This window comes from Pteropus medius, unplaced genomic scaffold, assembly GCF_902729225.1.
Source record: "Pteropus medius unplaced genomic scaffold, Ma_sr-lr_union100, whole genome shotgun sequence".
Lineage (NCBI taxonomy): Eukaryota > Metazoa > Chordata > Mammalia > Chiroptera > Pteropodidae > Pteropus > Pteropus medius.
The window spans coordinates 12,027,990-12,047,678 of NW_024344378.1; the positions used below are offsets into that span (position 1 = coordinate 12,027,990).

General features: G+C 41.0%; 1 protein-coding gene and 1 pseudogene across 3 annotated transcripts in view; both read right to left on the reverse strand.

The window, feature by feature from the left end:
* ACSL5 (acyl-CoA synthetase long chain family member 5) overlaps window positions 1-19,689 on the reverse strand; it is a 41,415-nt gene that overhangs the window by 2,303 nt on the left and 19,423 nt on the right. For all 3 annotated transcript variants that reach the window (XM_039871200.1, XM_039871202.1, XM_039871199.1), the window contains exons 3-18: window positions 18,848-18,956; window positions 15,258-15,322; window positions 15,045-15,146; window positions 13,400-13,499; window positions 12,289-12,467; window positions 11,495-11,527; window positions 11,356-11,407; window positions 10,474-10,547; window positions 9,813-9,890; window positions 7,901-8,035; window positions 5,736-5,870; window positions 5,120-5,215; window positions 3,030-3,102; window positions 2,679-2,767; window positions 2,262-2,378; window positions 546-689 (exon numbers count right to left, since the gene is read on the reverse strand). In XM_039871200.1, coding sequence (XP_039727134.1) covers window positions 546-689; window positions 2,262-2,378; window positions 2,679-2,767; window positions 3,030-3,102; window positions 5,120-5,215; window positions 5,736-5,870; window positions 7,901-8,035; window positions 9,813-9,890; window positions 10,474-10,547; window positions 11,356-11,407; window positions 11,495-11,527; window positions 12,289-12,467; window positions 13,400-13,499; window positions 15,045-15,146; window positions 15,258-15,322; window positions 18,848-18,956 — 1,581 coding nt within the window. The remainder of the gene's footprint in view (window positions 1-545; window positions 690-2,261; window positions 2,379-2,678; window positions 2,768-3,029; window positions 3,103-5,119; window positions 5,216-5,735; window positions 5,871-7,900; window positions 8,036-9,812; window positions 9,891-10,473; window positions 10,548-11,355; window positions 11,408-11,494; window positions 11,528-12,288; window positions 12,468-13,399; window positions 13,500-15,044; window positions 15,147-15,257; window positions 15,323-18,847; window positions 18,957-19,689) is intronic.
* Window positions 8,042-9,805, reverse strand: LOC120609091 (60S ribosomal protein L10a-like; annotated as a pseudogene).

Below are 19,689 nucleotides of genomic sequence, written 5' to 3' on the forward strand. Positions count from 1 at the left end.
TTTGAAAGAGGTATTTCCCAAGACCTCAAATTCAGCACTAGTGTCCTCTTTTCTCACCATATGTTTCAAACGCTCATGGAACTCTAAGCTCATCTTCCCACCTAACATCTCTTTACAAAGATGTTCTGTTCAAATTCAATTGTTCAAAATGAAGTCGTGTTCAACATTAAGCTTAAAGCATCTCTGGCCTGTCCAGATCAACCCTCCCCCACTCCCAAAAAGCTAAGTTTAAACGCAGTGTATATAAAACAGTTTGTGCCAGAGGCACTCATGTGGAAACTGTGATGGGCTCTCTTACTGAATGGCTGCTACCCTTTACCGTAACCATTTTAATGAGTCTACTCATTAAAATGAGGGTTTTTTTCATTTTTTGTTTTTTTTTTCCCATTTATATTTCCTTATTTGAGGTTTAGAATGTGGCTTCGGGTCTTCTTATCCTAAGCTCAGGTCTTCTTATCCTAAACCCAACTATACAGATTTCCTGTAGCTACAGGAATCGGTGTGGTCTGTTCCTGAAAATGGCTTATTGTTAAAACATATATTACCCTTAAGCTTTCCCCGTGTACAAAAATTTGCAGCACAGGTCTACTCCTGATGTAGATATTTTCTATCTTCTCTGGAGCAATGTATTCTCCTTGGGCCAGCTTGAAAATGTGCTTTTTTCGATCAATGATCTTCAGAGTTCCATTCTACGTGAGACAGATAACAGCATCAGTGTTTTGGAGCCCTGTGGGTGGTGGTAGTGGAGAAAGTGGCGAAGTCGCAGGTGTCTTTCATCTTTAAAGCTGACATCTCCAGAGACCTTTGAACAATCTTTCACTTCTCTTTCTCGGCTTTGGGGAAAGCGGAGGGAAGCCACTTTCAGCAAGAACCCGTCTATACTGTATTTTTGTGTGGAGAGTCATCATGCAGCCTGAGAAAAAGTCTCCGGGGTCTGCATAGTTGCCTCATCTACTGAAGAAATTTTGCAGTTCTAAATTTCCAATAACTTGATTTCCAATTACTCCATTTCCAGGACTCCCACAAATAGGGAATGGATTACCTTTTATTAAGAATTTTGAATCAAATCTCCCCCCTTCTTGAATCCCGTTTCTGTGTCCCTCCCGTTAGATTTAGGATCAGGCTAAAACAGTTCCACTGTGCCAATACTAATTAAGCAAGTCAATAATTGTGGTTGTTAGGACAGAAGGAGGGCTGGGGAGGTCTCTGACCAGCCACCAGAGGTCTTTTGCAGTTTCATTTCCCTGAGCTAATTGGTCTGAGGAGCTTAGATTCTTAGGGATTTGAATTGCAGAATTGGGATAAGTGGCAAATAGGATCCACATGATCGCACCCTAAGGAGGGCAGTTGACTGAACCAACCCTGGAGCCATCAACAAGGCTAACTCAAGAAACTAGCCATTAATTCAGCTTAACAGACGTTATCTAAAAGTGATTAATAAGGCTCAGCCCTTTATAACGCTGGAGTAGGGACACCTCTATTGCCTACATCCTATGCTTATTAGAGCAGAGAACTCCCAGTACACAGAAACGGATATGTTAAGATACTACTAGACCCAAATCTATGAAATACATCATTAGGAACAGTGTTCTTAGAGTTCTCGCCGAATGTCATTTAAATCGAGAACATTGAGCCAGAAAAGAAGTTTTTTAAGATCGCGTGCATTACCCGTCGCCCACCACACACACACACACAATAGAGAAAATCTTACAGAGAGGAAGGAGACTGCTTGGAAAATCGCCTGCAGGGGTTCTAAGGCTCCCTCACTATTATGCAACAGTTTCCTCTCATAGGAAAACAGGTGGGGTTGACAGGGACTACTGCTAAACGTTTGTCCACAAGCTGTGCTTGAAAAAAAATCTCCATGTCTTTCACAGAGAGACTGTAAAAGATCTCTGAGAGGCAAAATGTATCCTCTGCATACACCTAGTTTAGAAATCCTGCTTCTGTGTTTTGATACGGCTTTATATAGTAAGTGGAAAGAAACGTATTTCTTTGAAACTCATAAAAGGCAGATCTTATAGGCCCGTGGAGTTACCAAGTCACAATTTCTGCCTCAAGAAAGGTAAACAAAGACCAGACACCTGTTCCCTAGAACAGTCACCTAATTTTCCTTTGTGAGTGAATCCATCTCATTGTCTAGGGAGCCATACCAACTCAGCTGATTAGCCTCCTCGCATCTCTGCCCATCCTGTTTATAAGCAGATGATTCTCTCCCATCCAGCAGCATAGAATCCCAAAAGTTTTGAAGAAACACCCACCGGGAGCCAGCGACCAATGTCTCCTGTGTGAAGCCAGTTGTCCTTGTCCAGGACTTCATTTGTCTTCTCAGGGTCCTTCAGGTATCCTTTGAACACATTGCTTCCCTTGACGCAGATCTGCACGTAAGGGCACAAGGCAGTGACAATAGCAAAAGCTGCTACTCCCAGCATGGGTACTTGACAAAACACCTGCTCCCACCCCTTACATCATTTGACGGTTTCTACTACAGCATGAAGAGCACCAGATTTTAATCCTTGTTGTCTGGGATAGAAAAGTGAGGCTCAGAGGCATTCAATTCCTTGCTCAAGATCTCAAAGGAATCAACCCCAAACCTGCTCACGGTTGTGTGCTCCTCCTGATACAAACACCCCTCCCCATGATCGTCTGGACGTGACTACTGGCCATAACCTACCCACCTCTCCTTCGTTGTTTGCTGAAAAGTAGTTCATGTCAGCCACATCTTCCAGCTTCACGTGACTGCAAGCTAGGGGGACTCCAACATGGCCTAGAACACACCATACTGAATCAGCTGGGAAATCAGAAAACGGTGATAATTCCAGGCATATTTCAGAGATATTTATGGATCGACTAAAAGAATAAGACTGAAGAAGAATCTGCCTAGCTAGGATGGCTTGGACCAAAACCTGAGTTTGGCCTTTGCCACCTTCATCCAGGGCACCGGGGTTTTCTAAACTCCAAAGTCCAAGTTCAGTTAGAACCTTTCTCCCAACCACTGTACCTCCTGCCCGGTTAGATGGAGAACCTACCTGACCTCCAGTCTCCAGGTAACGTAACTGTACAGCCCGCAGTGCATTCCGTTTGTCCATAAGCTTCAAGCACCTGGGGAAACCACAGAAGGGCTGGGAAACTGACTCACGATAAAGCATGAGCCGGCCACGCCCTGTGGCGAGACCAGACCTTTGACGGTCCAAGGACACTTAGTGTCAGTACCTTGAGTCCATGCCTGAGCTATGTTAAATCTTTACGACTAGGGGTTCACTCAAAAAGCAAAAGGGTCCGAAATAGACCAAAGTATGGAAACTTATATTTTAGGAAATGCTGTATTTCAAGTCGATGGGAAAATGGGTGATGTGCAACCCAATGGCAACTGGACTTGAACCTGGGCAATGGAACGCTTCTGAAGGAACTGAAGTAGCATTTTTTTAAGAGGAAAATCTCCAACCATGGTATAGAATAAGGGCTGGCAAGCTTTTCCTGGATAGGACCAGACAGTAACTATCTCTGGCTTCGTGAGCCTGGGGGTCCCTGTCTCAATACTTAACTCTGCCAAAGTAACATAAAAGCAGCAGCAGACAATACATAAGTGAAGAGCCATGTCTGTGCTCCACTAAAATTTTACTTATATGAAAATAGGCAATGGACTAGATTTGGCCTGTGCTGTAGTTTGCCCAGCCCTGGTATAGAGAATAATCTTGATTGGAGAGAATCTGGTAGGCGGAAACAAGTGCACAGGCTACTGCGATGGGGGGCGCGGTCTGTGATAGGCCGTGTGGGTAGAGATGGTGAGGAAGGCATTCCTGGGAGGGGTGTGACAACAGGAACTTCTGATCTATTGTTTGGGGGACTGAGAGTAAAGGAAGTATTAAGAATGGCCGAGAAGGTGTTCATTTGAAACACTAGAGGACCTCTGGCCTTGTCATCAACACAGAACCTTTTTAGATGATGGCTATATGGATAGGGGACACTGAGGACAAGGCTGACTGTTTCATTCAAGCTGTGCATGTTGGTTGAATGGGTGAACTAGCTAGCCATCTGAAGGAAAAATAAAAGACAATATCCATGCCCAAGCCCTTGTAATAATAAATTCCAGATGGAGCAGAGATTTCATTGGAAAAAGGTAAAACTATAAAATTATTAGAAAATATGGATGAAAACAGTCTTATGAAATAGTGGAGGTTAGGGAGTCCTGTCTCAGCAATTCAAAAACTACAAAGAGAAAAGATTGATCCCTCTGACTACATAAACATTTGAAGCTTTTGGATAGCAATACACAAGGCAAAAGATGAGACTAGGAAAAATATTTCTACATGACAAAAATTAGGCTTATTACTATATGAGGAACTCAGTAATGTGAAAGAGAACCAAATTATCCTTTGCCTATTTTTCTATAAGGGGGTAATAGAATAACTCATGGAAGAAATACAAGTGCCAATAAGCGATAGAAAAAAAAGGTTCAGTGTTAATGGAAGAAACAAAACCCCAATAAGTTTCTTCATGTATCTGTTGGACTAAGATATAAATGACTGACAGTCTGTCACTAGCAAGACTGTGGGGAAGTAACGTCTCTTGTATTATTTGCAGAAATGTATAAAAAGACAAGACCTTACCAGAGGGAAGTTTGATAATCTACATTAACATATAAAAACGACCCCAAAATATATACTTTGACCCAACAATCTCCATTTGCAGAGATTTGTCCCAAATTGATAATTGCATAAATACTAAAGGATATACAGATCAGGTATCCTTATCACTTCATTGCCTATAACAGGAAAAAAATGGTAAGCAACTCAAGTGTCCATCAGTAGGAGACTAGTTATTTAGGCACATTCAATAAACTCTTCCAAACCATGAAAATAATCTAGATCCTTACTTGACAAGTAACAGTGTTGATGGGGCACTGTTTAACAAGTATTTTATAACACTGATGCCATTTTTGTAAAGGTTTCTATACACAGATGCATAAGAGGTGACTAGAAAGATATTGTATCCCGATTTTGAGATGTTGGGTGACTTTCTTTTTGGTATCTTCCTGTCATGTTTTCGCTGTTATTTAAACCATGAGCCTTGTTTGTGCAAAAGTGAAATAAGCTATCCCAAAGGGTGCTCAGCTTACCATACATCCCATTGCTGCCCGGAAGAATGTCAAGACAGGAGAGGCGATGGGGGCAGCTCCAGTGACCATTATGGAGACATTCCCACCCAGGCTGTCCTGTTCAGGAGAAACAAAAGACCTGCTGAAGCCTATCCCCTTGGCTTCAGTTTCCTCTATTGCAAGATGGGTCAAACAACCTACCCGCTGTTGTTATGAGAATTAAACTTGGTACTTTACAAAGCAGTTACAATAGGGCCTGGCACTGTGGAAAAGCACTTAAAATGTTCATTATTACTGTCACCACCATCCATAGCTGGGACCAGATCTGAAATTTAAAAAAGTTTCCTCAGATAATTTGTATTTTTGGCCCCTTCAGATTACTTATACTTTCAACAGACCACGTAAAAGAATGAGAGTGAGAGCCAGAACCTACACAAAATCCATTTTCTGATTTTTGACCAACTTCCTTTATTGACAAAGTGGTCCAAGAGAGATCTCAAATGGCGAGTGAACAGAGAAAATACAAAAGGATCTCCAGTTAAAGACATGCTTGACCGTCAGAGGAAAAGCAAAGTGCACTGAGTCAGTGGGCACCCGAAATATTTGCCTGGCTCTGTCCAGGACCCACCCAACCTACCTGGATCTTTGCAAAGATGAGCTTGTCCCAGAAACTGTTGCGTCTGATGATACCCTTTTTCATTTCATTGAATTTACTGGCAACAGCCAAGTTCAACAAGAACTTCTTCAAGGGTGTCTTTGCTTCATTTTGAACCTGCAGGGTGATAGCTCCTTTTAGTTGGAAACCTATTGGAAATACTCACCAAGGCTCATCAGTGAGCAAGAGACAGTTCCTTCTAGTTTCATAAGGAACTGGCTCTCATTCATGGACCACTTTGCTGAATAATGATGAGCCCAGAGAATCATGTCCACACTAAGAAAGAAGTGAACTTAGTACCTAAAGACAAAGCTCCATTTCCTCTAGATTCCTCATTCTTGGCAGACATCTTTGACAACTGAAATAAGCATGTCCTCAAAAGATGGTCAGCATCTACCTACAAAGTCACCCGGGACTGCTAGGTTAAAAAAAGCTCAATGGGCAGCCACGTTAGGGTTTTTGATTTAGTAGGTCTAAGAAGGGCCTCGGAATCTGATTTTTAAAATAAGCACCACTTTTCTATCTCCTTGTCCCAGTGATGCTTATATACACTAGATTTAGAGAACAACCAGCTTTCTCTATAACTGAAGTTCCCTTAGACACAGCATACAAAACCCAACAGACTTTCCTACTTAGATCATTTCTTCCCTTCAGACTTAATTTCAAGCTCACATGATTTCTCTAGTCACCTTGACTCTGTCTTCACTGTGATTCTATAATCTATCAACCGTATTCCTGCCGAAAGAAAGCTTTGCCAGTACGACACAAAAGAAAGCCACCTTATTTACAAAATTAAATCCCGAACTCCATGTTCTGTCTGGCTTTCATGACTTTATCCTACTGGAAGTCAGATTCGAAGAAATCAAAGTTCTTTTCCAGTTCAAAATTCAAAGATGACTCTTCCATATTTACACTGCTATTCCTGAGCCTCCAGCCAAACTGGGCTGCGCTGCACATCCTCACCCCGTAATGCCAACTGTGCCCCACGCTCTAGATATCCACTCACGTCTATACCATCATTTTGCCAATATCTCACCATCTCTCCACAAGGTCTATACTCAAACGCTGCCTGCATCATGCCTAACAAGTCACTGACAAAGAGCTGGAATTTAGAGACTCGCGCTAATAAAATCCTTCATATTAAAAATAAGTTCCAGAAGTAAACTGTGTGTTTAAGTTAATATATTATAAAATATAAAATAGCAAAACCAAGACTTGAGTGAGAATTATACAAGATGAGCTTGAGACATCTTATGCCAGAAAGCAATGAAGCTATAAAAGGCCCCTGGGGTCATGTCAAAAAGACACATGAGCAACATGATGAAGCTCCCAACTTCCAAGATAGGAAATTGAACATCAAGAAGAATAACTGAAATGGATTAAGCATACAAATACAAAAATCATGAATTTATAATTTTACAAAGGAAACAATCTCATTAGCCAGTTTTGAAGATCACTGGTGCATCAATTCATCATTTTGAAGATTAATAAAGGAAAAGAATGAAATATTTGTTATGCCTTTATGGAAGAATCTCAGCTACTGAATTCAGGAGAAGTGATTGAATTAGAAAAATCGCCATTTTGCAATCCCTAATGAAAAATAGAGTACCGATTAATGACAGCTAAAATGATTACGTGACAGCCTAATTCTGGCCTGACTCCTTATTAGATATGACTCTGAGCAAGTTAATTAACCTCCGAGGCTCAGTCTCCTCATCTATAAATTATAGATAATAAGTGTAGGCCTGATTTCCTGTGTTTTTTTGAGGATTAGATGATGGGATATATATGAAATGTTTGCCATGGGACCTCAACCAGAAGCTCAGTAACCAGCAGGCATCATGAAATCAGAGCAACACCTTCCCAGGAAGTCGGCTGTAGTTTGAGGGGCTCCCCAAGTCTCTAAATTGAGCTCTTTCTCCAGACCAGGTCCAAGTAATCGCATCCAAAGGAAAGGGGGGTTCATTTTTTTATGGTTTTTCACGGTTGCATTTAAAAATGTGACTATAAGTAGGCATATGTAGGGAGTGGGAGGTGGAAGTGGTCAAATTTCTTAACAACATAGAGTCGCTGAGAGCCTCGGTCAAGCCTGAGCCACAGATGTTTCCTTCATCTCAGGGTCAGCCCAGCAGATGCAAGGTTGGTACCTTATTGTAGATCCTGTTAAGGAGTCGAGGCACTACGGGAAACACCGTGGGCTTCAGAGTCTTCATGTCATCGGGCAGCAACCGAATATCTCCCTGGAAGAACCCAACTTTGGCTCCAGAAGAGTACATAACAATCTGAAAGCAAAATGGAAGAATATGGCTCAGAACCAAAGGACCGTTTCAGGCCTGCCTTGGATAGAATCAAGGAACTAGGTTGATGTCTCTGGGTGCTTTTCTCTATACAGCACCTTCCCACCCTCGAGACAGGATAGAAACTTATCTATCCTGCTAGAAACTTATCTTTCCTGATAGAAACCTGCTGAGGTGTCAGAACAGGTAAGACAGATTGTGAGACTGAAGGCCAACCCCTACTCCATCCACAGCTCTGGGTAATAGCCTAAGACATCATCCTTTGTAAGAGATCATTCTTTTATTATTATTTTTTTAATAGTTGCACAAGTTTTTATTAAGCTGTGCCTTAGTTTAGGCACTGGGGCTTGCTCATGGTGCTCTCGATGTATAAAGCCTGGACGTTCTGCCAATTCTTTTTGAGCAATGACACCAAGAAATTGCCAGCTAAGTGAATGTTGAACACAAGCTCATCATCTGTCATCCTCAAGTGGCCAATGGCCACAGCCAGACAGCAATGTTTCCATCTGGAACTTGACCGTGGAATTCACTTCATTGACTTTGGCCACCACATTCTCTTCATGGGTCAGCAAGGAAGGGAACTTGCCAGCCTTTTTCAAGCCTGGGCCCAGGATTCATAGGATCTGCGTGATCAAAGACTTAAGCCCAAAAGGCATCATGTTAAGTTCCTTTGGTGCTTTGATGTCTACATGGGGGCGGGGGGCAACCACAGTCTTGGCCTCGTCACAGTGCTGCTGGCCCCCCAAGACACATACAGAGAATGTGGGGCAGAGAGCGGACTTAAGCCGCCAGAAAGTTTCCAATAAGTGTTTGTCCTTCTGAGGGTCATAGTTCCTCAAGCGGATCTACGGCTCTACTGTCTCCAAAAACTTCCAGCACTTGCGCTGGTTCCCATGCAAGCCTTCTCGCACAGCCTCGTAGAGGGTGCTGCAAGAGACTTTGCTGCTCATGATGTCTTTTAGACTAAGAGACTAAGAAAAAACACTGCCAACTAAACCAGAAAATGCCTTTTAATGATAAGACTTTTAATTATAAGAGTGTCTCAATTTCAGGAATGTTAAAAATGTGAAAAAAAAGGCTTATTAGAACCAATATTTTATTAATCAGATGTCAACACGTTAGCCCAAGGAACTGAATCTTTCATTTTTGCATTTCATGCAACAGCAGATAAGTCAGTCGAAGAGGTATTTAAGAGAGGGTTTTCCATCCACACTACCAACTGCCTTTCTGAAAAGCCAGCGCTGCTCTCCTCAAATCGGCCTCAGAATAGCCTGGTGAGCCTGGAGTCCCCTCACAGACGGGCAGCTCTCCTGTGGCACACACACAACCCTGAACGGCTCCCACTGCATACAGCTTACGTGGATCAGATGCTCCTTCTCCGCCCCTCTGTGGGCAACTTCCTTTTCTTTAATCCTAAATCTTTTCAAAATTTTTAACCAAAATAAAATTAGAAAGAAGAAAAATGTCTTCTATCCCAGCTCAGGATTAAGGATCGATAGTAAGCTCCTGGCTGTGACCTCAGTAGACTCGAGGTACCCTGAGAGAAGGCAGGAGCAAGCATTGGCCAATCGGCCACACACACTTAACCAAGGAAGGCTCCACATGGAGTTGGGGGAAATACCACTGGGGTTCCTACTCAGCCATGCCCACTTCCTGCCTATTTCCATCTCATTAGAGAAAGACCCTAAATATTGCATAGCTGCCTTTGGAATAAACACGGGACTGCCTTTCCTCATGCCTGCTGGGAACGGAGGGCACTCACCTGTACAATCCTCTCAAACATATGAGCCAAGGGGAGGTAGGATATGGTCACATCCTTGGGAGTGACCTGGAAGCTGTCCTATAGATAAAGAACAAAGAGGAAATGACATTGGATTAATGCCCACTTTCTCTTCCAAAGGAGATTTAAGAACTACCCTGTTAACGACAGTTAATAATACTCTATTATATATTTGAAAGTTGCTAAAAGTTCTTGTCACACACAAAAAAAGAGTTTTTATCTATGTGTGGTGATCTTTCTTAGCTAGACTTATTTTGAGGATCGTTTAGCAACATATACAAATATTGAATCATTACATTGTACACCTGAAACTAAGGCAATGTTAGATATCAATTATATCTCAATTAAAATTTTTAAAAAATTTAAGCTACTTCTTTCTAGGTGGGCCACATACAGTTGTGCGGGCGGTACACTGCATCACTCTAAGAGGTGCCCTTAACTGAGTACAAAGGTCTGCAGTGATCCTAAAAGACCAAGGCTTGAAAATGCACAGTCCTCCAGACAAAGATGCACAAATATTTGCCCACATTCAGGCCCTTAACCTGTTTTTTTTCCCCCTCTCTGCCTCCTCTGACTTCAAGATTAAAATCTTATGACAAATTCACATTTTGATCAGGACTTCTTTTTCATTTGATCGACTGACCTCCAAAAGTTTGAGAAAAGCAGCAGCATTTGAAATGACATTTTGATGGGTTAGCATGGCCCCTTTGGGCTCACCTGTAGGAAAGAAGAGGTGGAGAGAAAGATCCTTTATATAGCTCATAGGAAGCCTTTGGCTTTGAAATAAGAAGCTACATTCAATTGGTTCTGTTCTGGAGAGTCAAGAGCTTCTCCTGTTACTGTATCTTTGTGTGAATGGTATATGACTCTGTTTCTGAATGATTAATGCCCACAGAGTTTACTGCTGACAGCCTTCTACCAGCACATAGCACATAGCCACCATTTCAGAGAGCAACACAGTTGAAAAGAAAAATCCAAATAACCACCAGCACCCCCACCCCCCAATCCCGTGCTGTTTTTATGTTTCAGACTTCAGATTCAACAATATTTCCCAGGTATCACCTTCTGAACTGGTTGCAATGGAATGTGCCTATCATAACTATAGTCCATCATGGGCCACATTAAAAGTGATTAAGAATTCTAATAGATGAGAAGCTTCAAGGTGAGGGTAGGGGGCACATCGTGATCTGTGTAGAACTATCATTGGGTTACCTTGATTGAGTGACCATTCTCGTCGTGTCAAATTGAGAGAGTGGTGGGTTGGGGAAGAAAGTTGACTTTCTGTTGCCATCTTTAAGACTTCCCAAATCCATAGCATGTAAATATGTCCCAGTATATTTAATGAAGTTTATTTGCTTATGCTTATAGTTTTCTATTTGGGTATCCATACTCAAAAGCTTTAGGTTTTAAGCCCCTAAGGGTAGGGCTCACTGTAGAGTATATTTACCAGGCTATCAGTGGTTAGTGACTCGAACCATAATTTTGGCTAACCAGGGGCCTCTGGGACAACTTCATGGGCACTGACCTGTGGTTCCACTGGTGAAGCAGATGATGCTCAGATCTTCTGGTGTAGGTGGCTGGAGGGGGAAGCACAGGGACTTAGTCTACCATGAACTTTGCAAGTTGAACATGCAAGATTCAAATGTGAGCAGAAGAAAACTTACCACGGGTTTTCTGAAGTTCTCTCTGCCTATATTCTACATGAACAGAAAACCAAAAAAGAAAGATATTAATTGAGACGGACAGACTTATGGCAAATACAGCCCTCTCTTTTCCTTTTCCAGGAGAATACATCTGTGGGAATATAACCCAAATTCCATCCTGGATCAGGCCCAGAAAGCCCCAGGGAAGAGCATAAGGTTTACTTAGAATATAAACCTTAAAGGGGTAGATCCCAAATATCCAAACTTCCCATTACACTCTTAAGGTTCAGTCATCTAGGACCATTGCTAAATCTTTTCGAATGATATGAATAGTTGACATTTCAAGGCTTACTACATACCAGTCACTGTCTTGAGCACTTTATATATATTAAGTCCGTTAACTCTACAGTAACTCCTCTGTAAAGTAGGGACTATGGTATCTTCATTTTACAGAAAGGGAAAAGGAGATGTGGAGTAACTCGCCTCAGGTTGCCTAATTGACAATTGTGAAGCTGGACTGTGAACCCAGGAAGCCCAGCTGCAGGACCATATCCTTCACGACCACTAACCTCTGTATTTATAAATTCTCTACTTAGAAAAGTCTGTGCATGCTGGCCACAGACTTTTCTCTTCCCCAGCATGGTTTCTGAGTTGTCTTGGGGAAATTATTCTCAAAGCTTCAAAGCATGAGTCTAATTTTCTCCGCTCCTGTCACCCCCAGAGAACAACAGCCTGCACTCCAGGGTAGATGTCCTGTAAGATGCCCATGGCATCAGACCAGCCTTTGAGCTTTGAGTTGAGTTTTAGACCATTACCTCAGCTTCAGAGAAGGATAAGATCTCTATTCCACTTTTCTCCCCTCTTTGCTTCAGGTCATCTTCAAAGGAATTCATGAGGATGATTATTTTTAGGCCTGAGATGAGGCCCTTCTCCACATTTCCTATCAGGACCAATGCCTTTTGGACTGTATCACAGATCACCATGGTAATATCAGCTGAAAGCAGAAATAGAGCTACAGGTCATCCTGCTCTGCTATGTACTGGATTGCCTCGCAAGAAGGAAGAGTGTTTTAAAAATTTCCGAGCTAGTGGGTCCCCAAAAGATATTATATTTGCTTATCAGATTTATTATGTGTAAAATCTGAAATATTCCATTGATCATAAATGAGCTTAATTGAAGTAGAGCACAGACTTTTCTTGCATACTGCCAACAATTTACAGTTTCTAGAGAAGCTCCCCAATTCCTTCTGCTTAAGAATACAGACAATGAGTATGAATCGCTTTAGCATAGTCCTGTCAGTGTGTTTTATTTTGGGGAGGGGAGTAGGAAGTTGAAGGGAAAGGCGGGGAGAGATGGGATTTTAGCAGACAAGCATTTTAGATTCTAAATATTAGCATTCGGTTTGGTACTTGTTTACACAAGTGGAAAACCTCTGATTTTATGTATAGTTCAAATGAATCTAATCAATCTAGTTCTGTGGAAAAAGTAACATCTTGGATATATGAAGAAGCTGTTACTTGCACAATGAAATCGTACTTGTTTCTTTAACAATGGTAGTTTTTTTTCTACAGACTCACCATGGGCTGGTTAACTGTGCTGACTCAGATTTTCAAGAATAGAAAATTTAATCCACAGTTTCACAGTGATTTAGTCACTCACTTTGGCCTTTTATTCAGTGTGGTCAAAGTAAATAGTTTTATTTCTAAAGTGCATTGTCATACCATGTCACTTTAAAGCATTTCACTGAATCTTCTAATTGTGCATATCTCTGCCTCATGGGCTTTTTGTAACTTCCCTGTAAATTATATCCTACGAATGACAGGACAAGAAAGACACTGCATTCCAAATCTGCTAACAAGAGCGGATACTGAGGAATTATTCAACATTAAGAAAGAACCAAGTTATAATGCAACAGCAAAGTTTTACCCTTGTTGATAATGTACACGACAGCTTCTACTCCCAAGGTTTCATACAGGGGGACAGGCACCATGGAGTACGTGTAACAAGCTAACTCCGAGATGATCCACTATATGGAGAGAAATTCAAGTAAGGACTAGGGAATGCTTTGAAAAGAAAAGTATGAATTTAGTCATTTAGCCAACAAATTCTTATTTGGTTACTTTGTGTTAAAAAAAAAAATCGCTGTGGGGCCCTAAGGACTGTCACTGCTAATGCTATAAAGTACAGTCAAATAAAGGATATGATAAGGTAGGCAGAGAGACAACTAAGATATAAAGGTAGACCAGAAAACAAAGATAGAGTAAAATGTTCTATTCATAAGAGGTATAGAAACCATTAAGAGTTTTAAGAAGGCAGAGGTTGCTTTCAGGGGTGGGGTCAAGGCTATCTGGGACTGCTTTGGGGAAAGTGATAAAAATTTGGCAGAGCTTTTTGAAAGACTGGTAAGATTTGGTTATAAAGGTAAAGGCAGAGAAGGCATTGAGGAAACGAACAAAGACAGGACAGGGTGACATCACTCTACATATATTAGAAAGCATGAAATGAAGAATGACAGGAAATGAGCTGGAAAGGTAAGTCAGAATCTGCCTTAAACAGCAGTCAAGTGTTACAGGCTGAATGAAGCCCTAACCCCCAAAGCCACTGATTTTGGAGATAGAGTCTTTAAAGAAGTAATTAAGGTTAGACATAGGGTGGGTTGTAATCCAATATGATTAGTGTCCTCACAAGAAGAGGAAGAGGGACACCAGAGAAGATAGAGAAAAGGTCACATGAGGATACAGTGAGCGGGCAGCCATCCTCAAGCCAAAAAGAGAGTGCTGAGGAGAAACCAAACCAGCTGACACCTTGATCTTGGACATTGGCCTCCAGAACTGTAAGAAAATGTATTTCTGTTGTTTAAGTCACCCAGTCTGTGGTATTTTTCATTTTGGCAGCCTTAGCAGACTATTACTCTAGGTTTGGTGGTAAGTTCCTAAACTGGGGTCCAGGGAATGTCTTCTCATTGGGGCTGGGTGTAACAAAGGTAGAATATGTCAATTCACCAAAAAGTGCAGACAGTGCCCTCTCAGATTTTCAGTTAAGTCAGTGGCTCTCCTGCACACGTCAGCTAATTATTATGAAGCATACAAAACTTTCTCTGAGAACTTTGGGTCTAATGACTTAACTTGAACTTGGGGATAATCTTAATTTCAGTCATCTTCATGTCTAAGATTTGCTTTGATTTGCCAGTTTCAAAAGCAATGGATGCCTTGGTTTACCAGTTCAGGTACAACATGCAAGTTCCAATTCTAATATGACTACATCCCTTCCCACAACATCCATAAGCTCTTATTTGCCAGTCCCTTATTTGCTTCCTTGTTTTCTCATGTCACAGACTTTCTTAAAGTGACACCTAGCTTAGAGAACTATACATGCAACCAGGAATTAAAGAGGCCCTGAGTTGTAACTCTTTCAAGTGTTTAAATATTTTCAAGAATATTTAAAGAATATGAGATCTTTACATAGCTTTGGAGAATCATCAGCGAGTGTCAGAGTGCTGGATTAGAGGTGGGGTGCAAAGTCCTCAGATTTAGCCTGACTCATTTCCTTGAGTTAACTTCAACATGGTTACCTCTGGCCTATTCTGAGCAAAGATGCCAACAAATTGGTCTGGTGATGGCTTATATCCTTTATGCAAGAGACAGGAGCCCAGGTACTCCGCTCGATGAGACACCTACAAAAGAGAGAGATAGAGAAAGCAGTCGAGACCCAAAAGAGACCAAATTTGCTCAGGATATCACATTAGCAAAAGAGTCTCTCCCAAACCATGAGCCTGGCTGCTTACCTGTTTGTAGGACAGCCATCTGTAGTGCTGATTTGGTTTTCTATATCCCAAGCAAGGCCCATTGCCTAAAAACATAACATTAAAAGAAAATCAGCTCAAGTTGCAAATCTTTTGGCCAAGAAAAGGTAAAAGGGGATTAAGAAGAGACAAGGCACAAGGGATAAATCTGATAAGAATGCGAGCTTCTCTTATGTGCCAAGGAAATTCAAAGGCAGAAAGTACTCAGTTCTCAAAGGCAGAGAGAGTCTTATAAACTACACTTGAAACATTTAGAAAATTCTACAAAACAGGCATTCAGAGAAAGCCACAAATAGGGATTTGCCCACATAATGTGAACAAGTAAAAGCCCACAAGTAAATATAAACAGCCTATATTGGATAATCTTGAATTGAACTTCCTAATAATAATAATAATAATAATAATAATAAAGCATGCTCATAAAAATATAGAAAAAAGGTCACAATGTAAGTTGCAACAATCTCATCGAATAAACACCAATATTAGCACTGATTTTTGTTTTTCAGAGTTCCTTTGCATAGCTCTGCAGGGTTATGTCCATTTTATATATATATTTGTCCTGCGTCCTTTCTTTGTTTGATATAAACCTTCTCATATTATTTGTTCTCTGTAGAGATTTCAGCAGCCTTACCATGGCCAATTGAGGAAGGGTTCTACTGTAGTTGACTTTCATTGTGGATATTTAGATTGTTTCTAAGTTTATACCTTCAATAATGCTATGATAAACATTTTCAAATTAATCATTTCAAATTCAGAACATTTTCTTAGAATAGAGTCCCTAAAATGAAATAACCTCAATAAGAAGGGATGGGGGTGGTCGGAATAGCTCAGGTTTTTAATATCTAGCACCGTATTGGGTAGTAGACTCATTGTGGCAATTTGCTTTTATAGAGCAAGCAATGTATTGAGTCATAGACACTAAATAGTAACATTTTACCATGTCTTCAAAAAATCATTACTTTAGTCTATGTTTCTTTTACAGCTTGTAAAGTGGGACCTTTCCCTTTGTTAAATTTTATTTACTCTCACACGTCATCTGTTAACATACTTCGCCTGTTTATATGAGAATTTTTTCTGAGATACCGAGGCTCATTGGAATTACAAGGACACACACACACACACACACACACACACACACACACACACAGAGGACACACATATGAATACACACACAGGTACACACACATGTATATTTGCTTTCGATGTTATTACAATTGTGTTTTATATTTGTTACTAGAACATCTAGACTCTTGGCCTTATTAAAGTTAAAATAAATGTGGGAACATCCATTTGCTAGAACAAATAGCAATCTCAGCCACAGAAGCCACAGAAATTGTGAAACAAGGCTAAGGAACAAGTCTAGCTTGCCGAGAAGCCCCACATCTAAGCCAAAATGAGACCAAGTTATAAATCAAAAAGTAGAAGGGAAGGGAATTTGACACAGAGGCTCTAGCCAAACTCCTGAGAGCCAAAAGTTCTTGCCAAAAGGAAGCATTCAGAAAGAGGGTACTAGGAATTCAAAGGTAAATACGTGAACTTCCAGATTAAGTGAAAGAAAAAAAAGGAAAGAAAGCAAGAAAGACCTACTCTAATTGAAGAGATATAGAAAATGAACGAGGAGACTGTCCACAGGAAATGTAGTACTTTTTCTTCCTGCTGAAATAGATGCATGATAGCTCGAGAAGTAAAATCTCAGAATGTAATATTCCATGAAGTTGGGCAAGTCCTGTCCTTTTAGGTGTTCATAGCCACTGCTCCAGCCCAGAGTATGGGCCTCCTATGGCTTACCAATGCGATTGTTTGTACTAACATTAATCACTGGTGATAGCTACCACCATCTGTGGAATACTTACTTAATGCTAGGCACATTCGCCCATTTGGTCTTTCCAACTGTCATAATCCCCTTGGTAGTAAGAGCCAGGCAGGACAGGGACAGCTTCTCCAAACTCACTCAGTAAGTGACAGAGCTGATGAGTGTGGAAAAAACCATACTGCATCTTCCTTATCACGTCCCTATTGATGAAAATTCTAGCAGAGGCCCATAGCCAAGGAACAAATCAAGTAATTGGCCCAAAGGGGCACCAACTGAGGTCTCATTAAACTCTATGCCCTAATCAGCTTTAGCCTAATTAGCCAAAGTCCTGATCAGGCAACAGCCTAGCCTTTGATTAACTTACCTCAGATCTAGCTTCTGCTCTAAGGTGTAGCCTTCTACAAAGAGCCCACCCATTAACAACTCAGCAAAATTGCTGTCCTAAACTAAGCAGAGTTGAAACTCTGGCATGCAGACCCTCCCTCTGCTCCAAAGCCTTGTTAAAAATTCGGATTCTCAGGTCTCACTATCTAGAATTCTGATTCGGTTTAACAAGGTGAAGCCAGAGGATCTATATTTTAAACATTATTCACAGGTGATTAGCAACATAACATAGACCATCTACCAGGTAGGAGTTAAAAGCATATGTTAGGTTTGATGTATTGAACCCCAGTTAAGACCAGAAGTGTCGTTTTTTTCTGTAAAAATAGCCAGGCCACATCTGCTTACACGAGAGGCTATTTTAAACTTTATTTCGTTTTAATTTAATATTGAAAAAATTTTTCTAAATGAAGTATGTTATGCAACATTTTCTAGGTATGCCACCTTCAGAATGATCCTAAATCTCTGAGTCTTTGTTTTCTTATTTTAAAAAGTGGGAGGGATAATAAGTAATCCCAGAGGTTAGGGAAGGTCAAGTAGATGGTATATGAGCAGCATCTACTGCATAGTTCTTACTTGACAAGAGTTGGCTAGTAAATATTGTCATAGTTGGAGATAAAGGCAAAAGGGAAGGGAGGGATAAGAAGTCACACAGGCAAATCGATGCCTGGACAGAATGCCACCCAAAAGGAAAAGGATGTAGGGAGAGCTGTTGGCCAGTTGATTTTGAAAGGAAACTAGGGTACCTAGCATTGTGTTTAATGATAAAAGACATAAGTACGAAGGTCTGCTATGTTCCAAGTGAACCTACCAAAGTCCATATGGTGGCATTTCTAAGAAAGTCCAAAAGATAATTACCTCCGTGACACTAAGAGCAGCAGCATGGGCCAGTAGTTTGGCACTGGGGTCAAGGACAAGGTAAGAAGTCAGGAAGCCTGAATGCTAACTATGGCTTAGATTTTGCATCTGGGGAATTGCACTTTTGAAATGCATGTCCTAAGCAAATATAATGTACTAATGTACTCGTGATTTCATCAAAATACTTGTCCACATTGTCTATTCCTTAGCAACTTGGCAGGAAGTTCTCGTCTTAAATGAGGAATGGATTCAGAGAGGCAAAGTGGTTTGTATAAGGTCACACAGCTGGAAATGGAAGAGCTGGGTTTCAAACCCAAAGCCGTCCTACATTGTTTCCTGATTCTTTGATTTTCTGATTCCTGCAGCCATTCTGACACTGTGCTAATGTCCCTTCCACCTTCTATGTTGGAATTGTATTCAGGCCACCACTGGGATTTTATAAGTGAGACAGGGAAGCAAAGGTATGCAACAAGTCCCCATACAGGTCTTGTTACAGAGAGGGTGAGACTGTCAGGCTTACCAGATACAACCAGTCCTCTTTGGAAAGCTTCGTATATTGTCTTGACATCTGAGAAGTAGTAAGAGAGCAGTTCGTCGTCTTTCTGTTTTGCGCTCCTCCGTGCTCCTCCCTAAGACACAAGATCAAGTTTAGGCCAAGCCTGAGTCTCTCCCGACCCTTTCCAAATCCTTACAGACTGATTAAAGAGAATGTAAGTGCTGACCATTGAGGTCACAAAGATTAGCCCTTTCTACGCAACTAATCAATTTTTTAAATCTCAAATTGTAGTATCTCCATGTCATAGAAACCCAGAGACGGTCACAGTTATGTTTTTGGAAATCTCCCCTTCCTCCTCTAGGCGTACACACACATGTGCTTACACAAACATCACACACATGAGAGAGAGACTATTATAGCTTTTTATCCTTTAAAAGATCACATCAAGTTTAAACATGTATCAAATGCATACTGTGTTCCAGGCATTGTAAATACTGTAGATGCAAAGTGAGTTAAGACAAAATTGCTGGCCGTGAACACCCCAGAAGGATTTTTTTTTTGAGTGGGGGTGGGTTGAGAAGGAAAAGCGTGCAAATATAGTACTGTGATGTGCACGCTGTAATAAACATATATGTTTTGGAATACTAATGAAGCAACCTATTCTGTATTAAGTAGAAAGGCTACAGAGAAGGAATGATATGTCAATACAGACTTTGAAGATAAGTAAGCATTTACCAGAAAGATGTATTTTAGTAGAATGGACGGAAAGAAGAATGATTCAGAGTGAAGGAACAGACTGAATAAAGGCACAGAGGAAAGAAAACACATCGTAGAATCTGGTGGGCAGCTGGAGAATGAGGTCATTT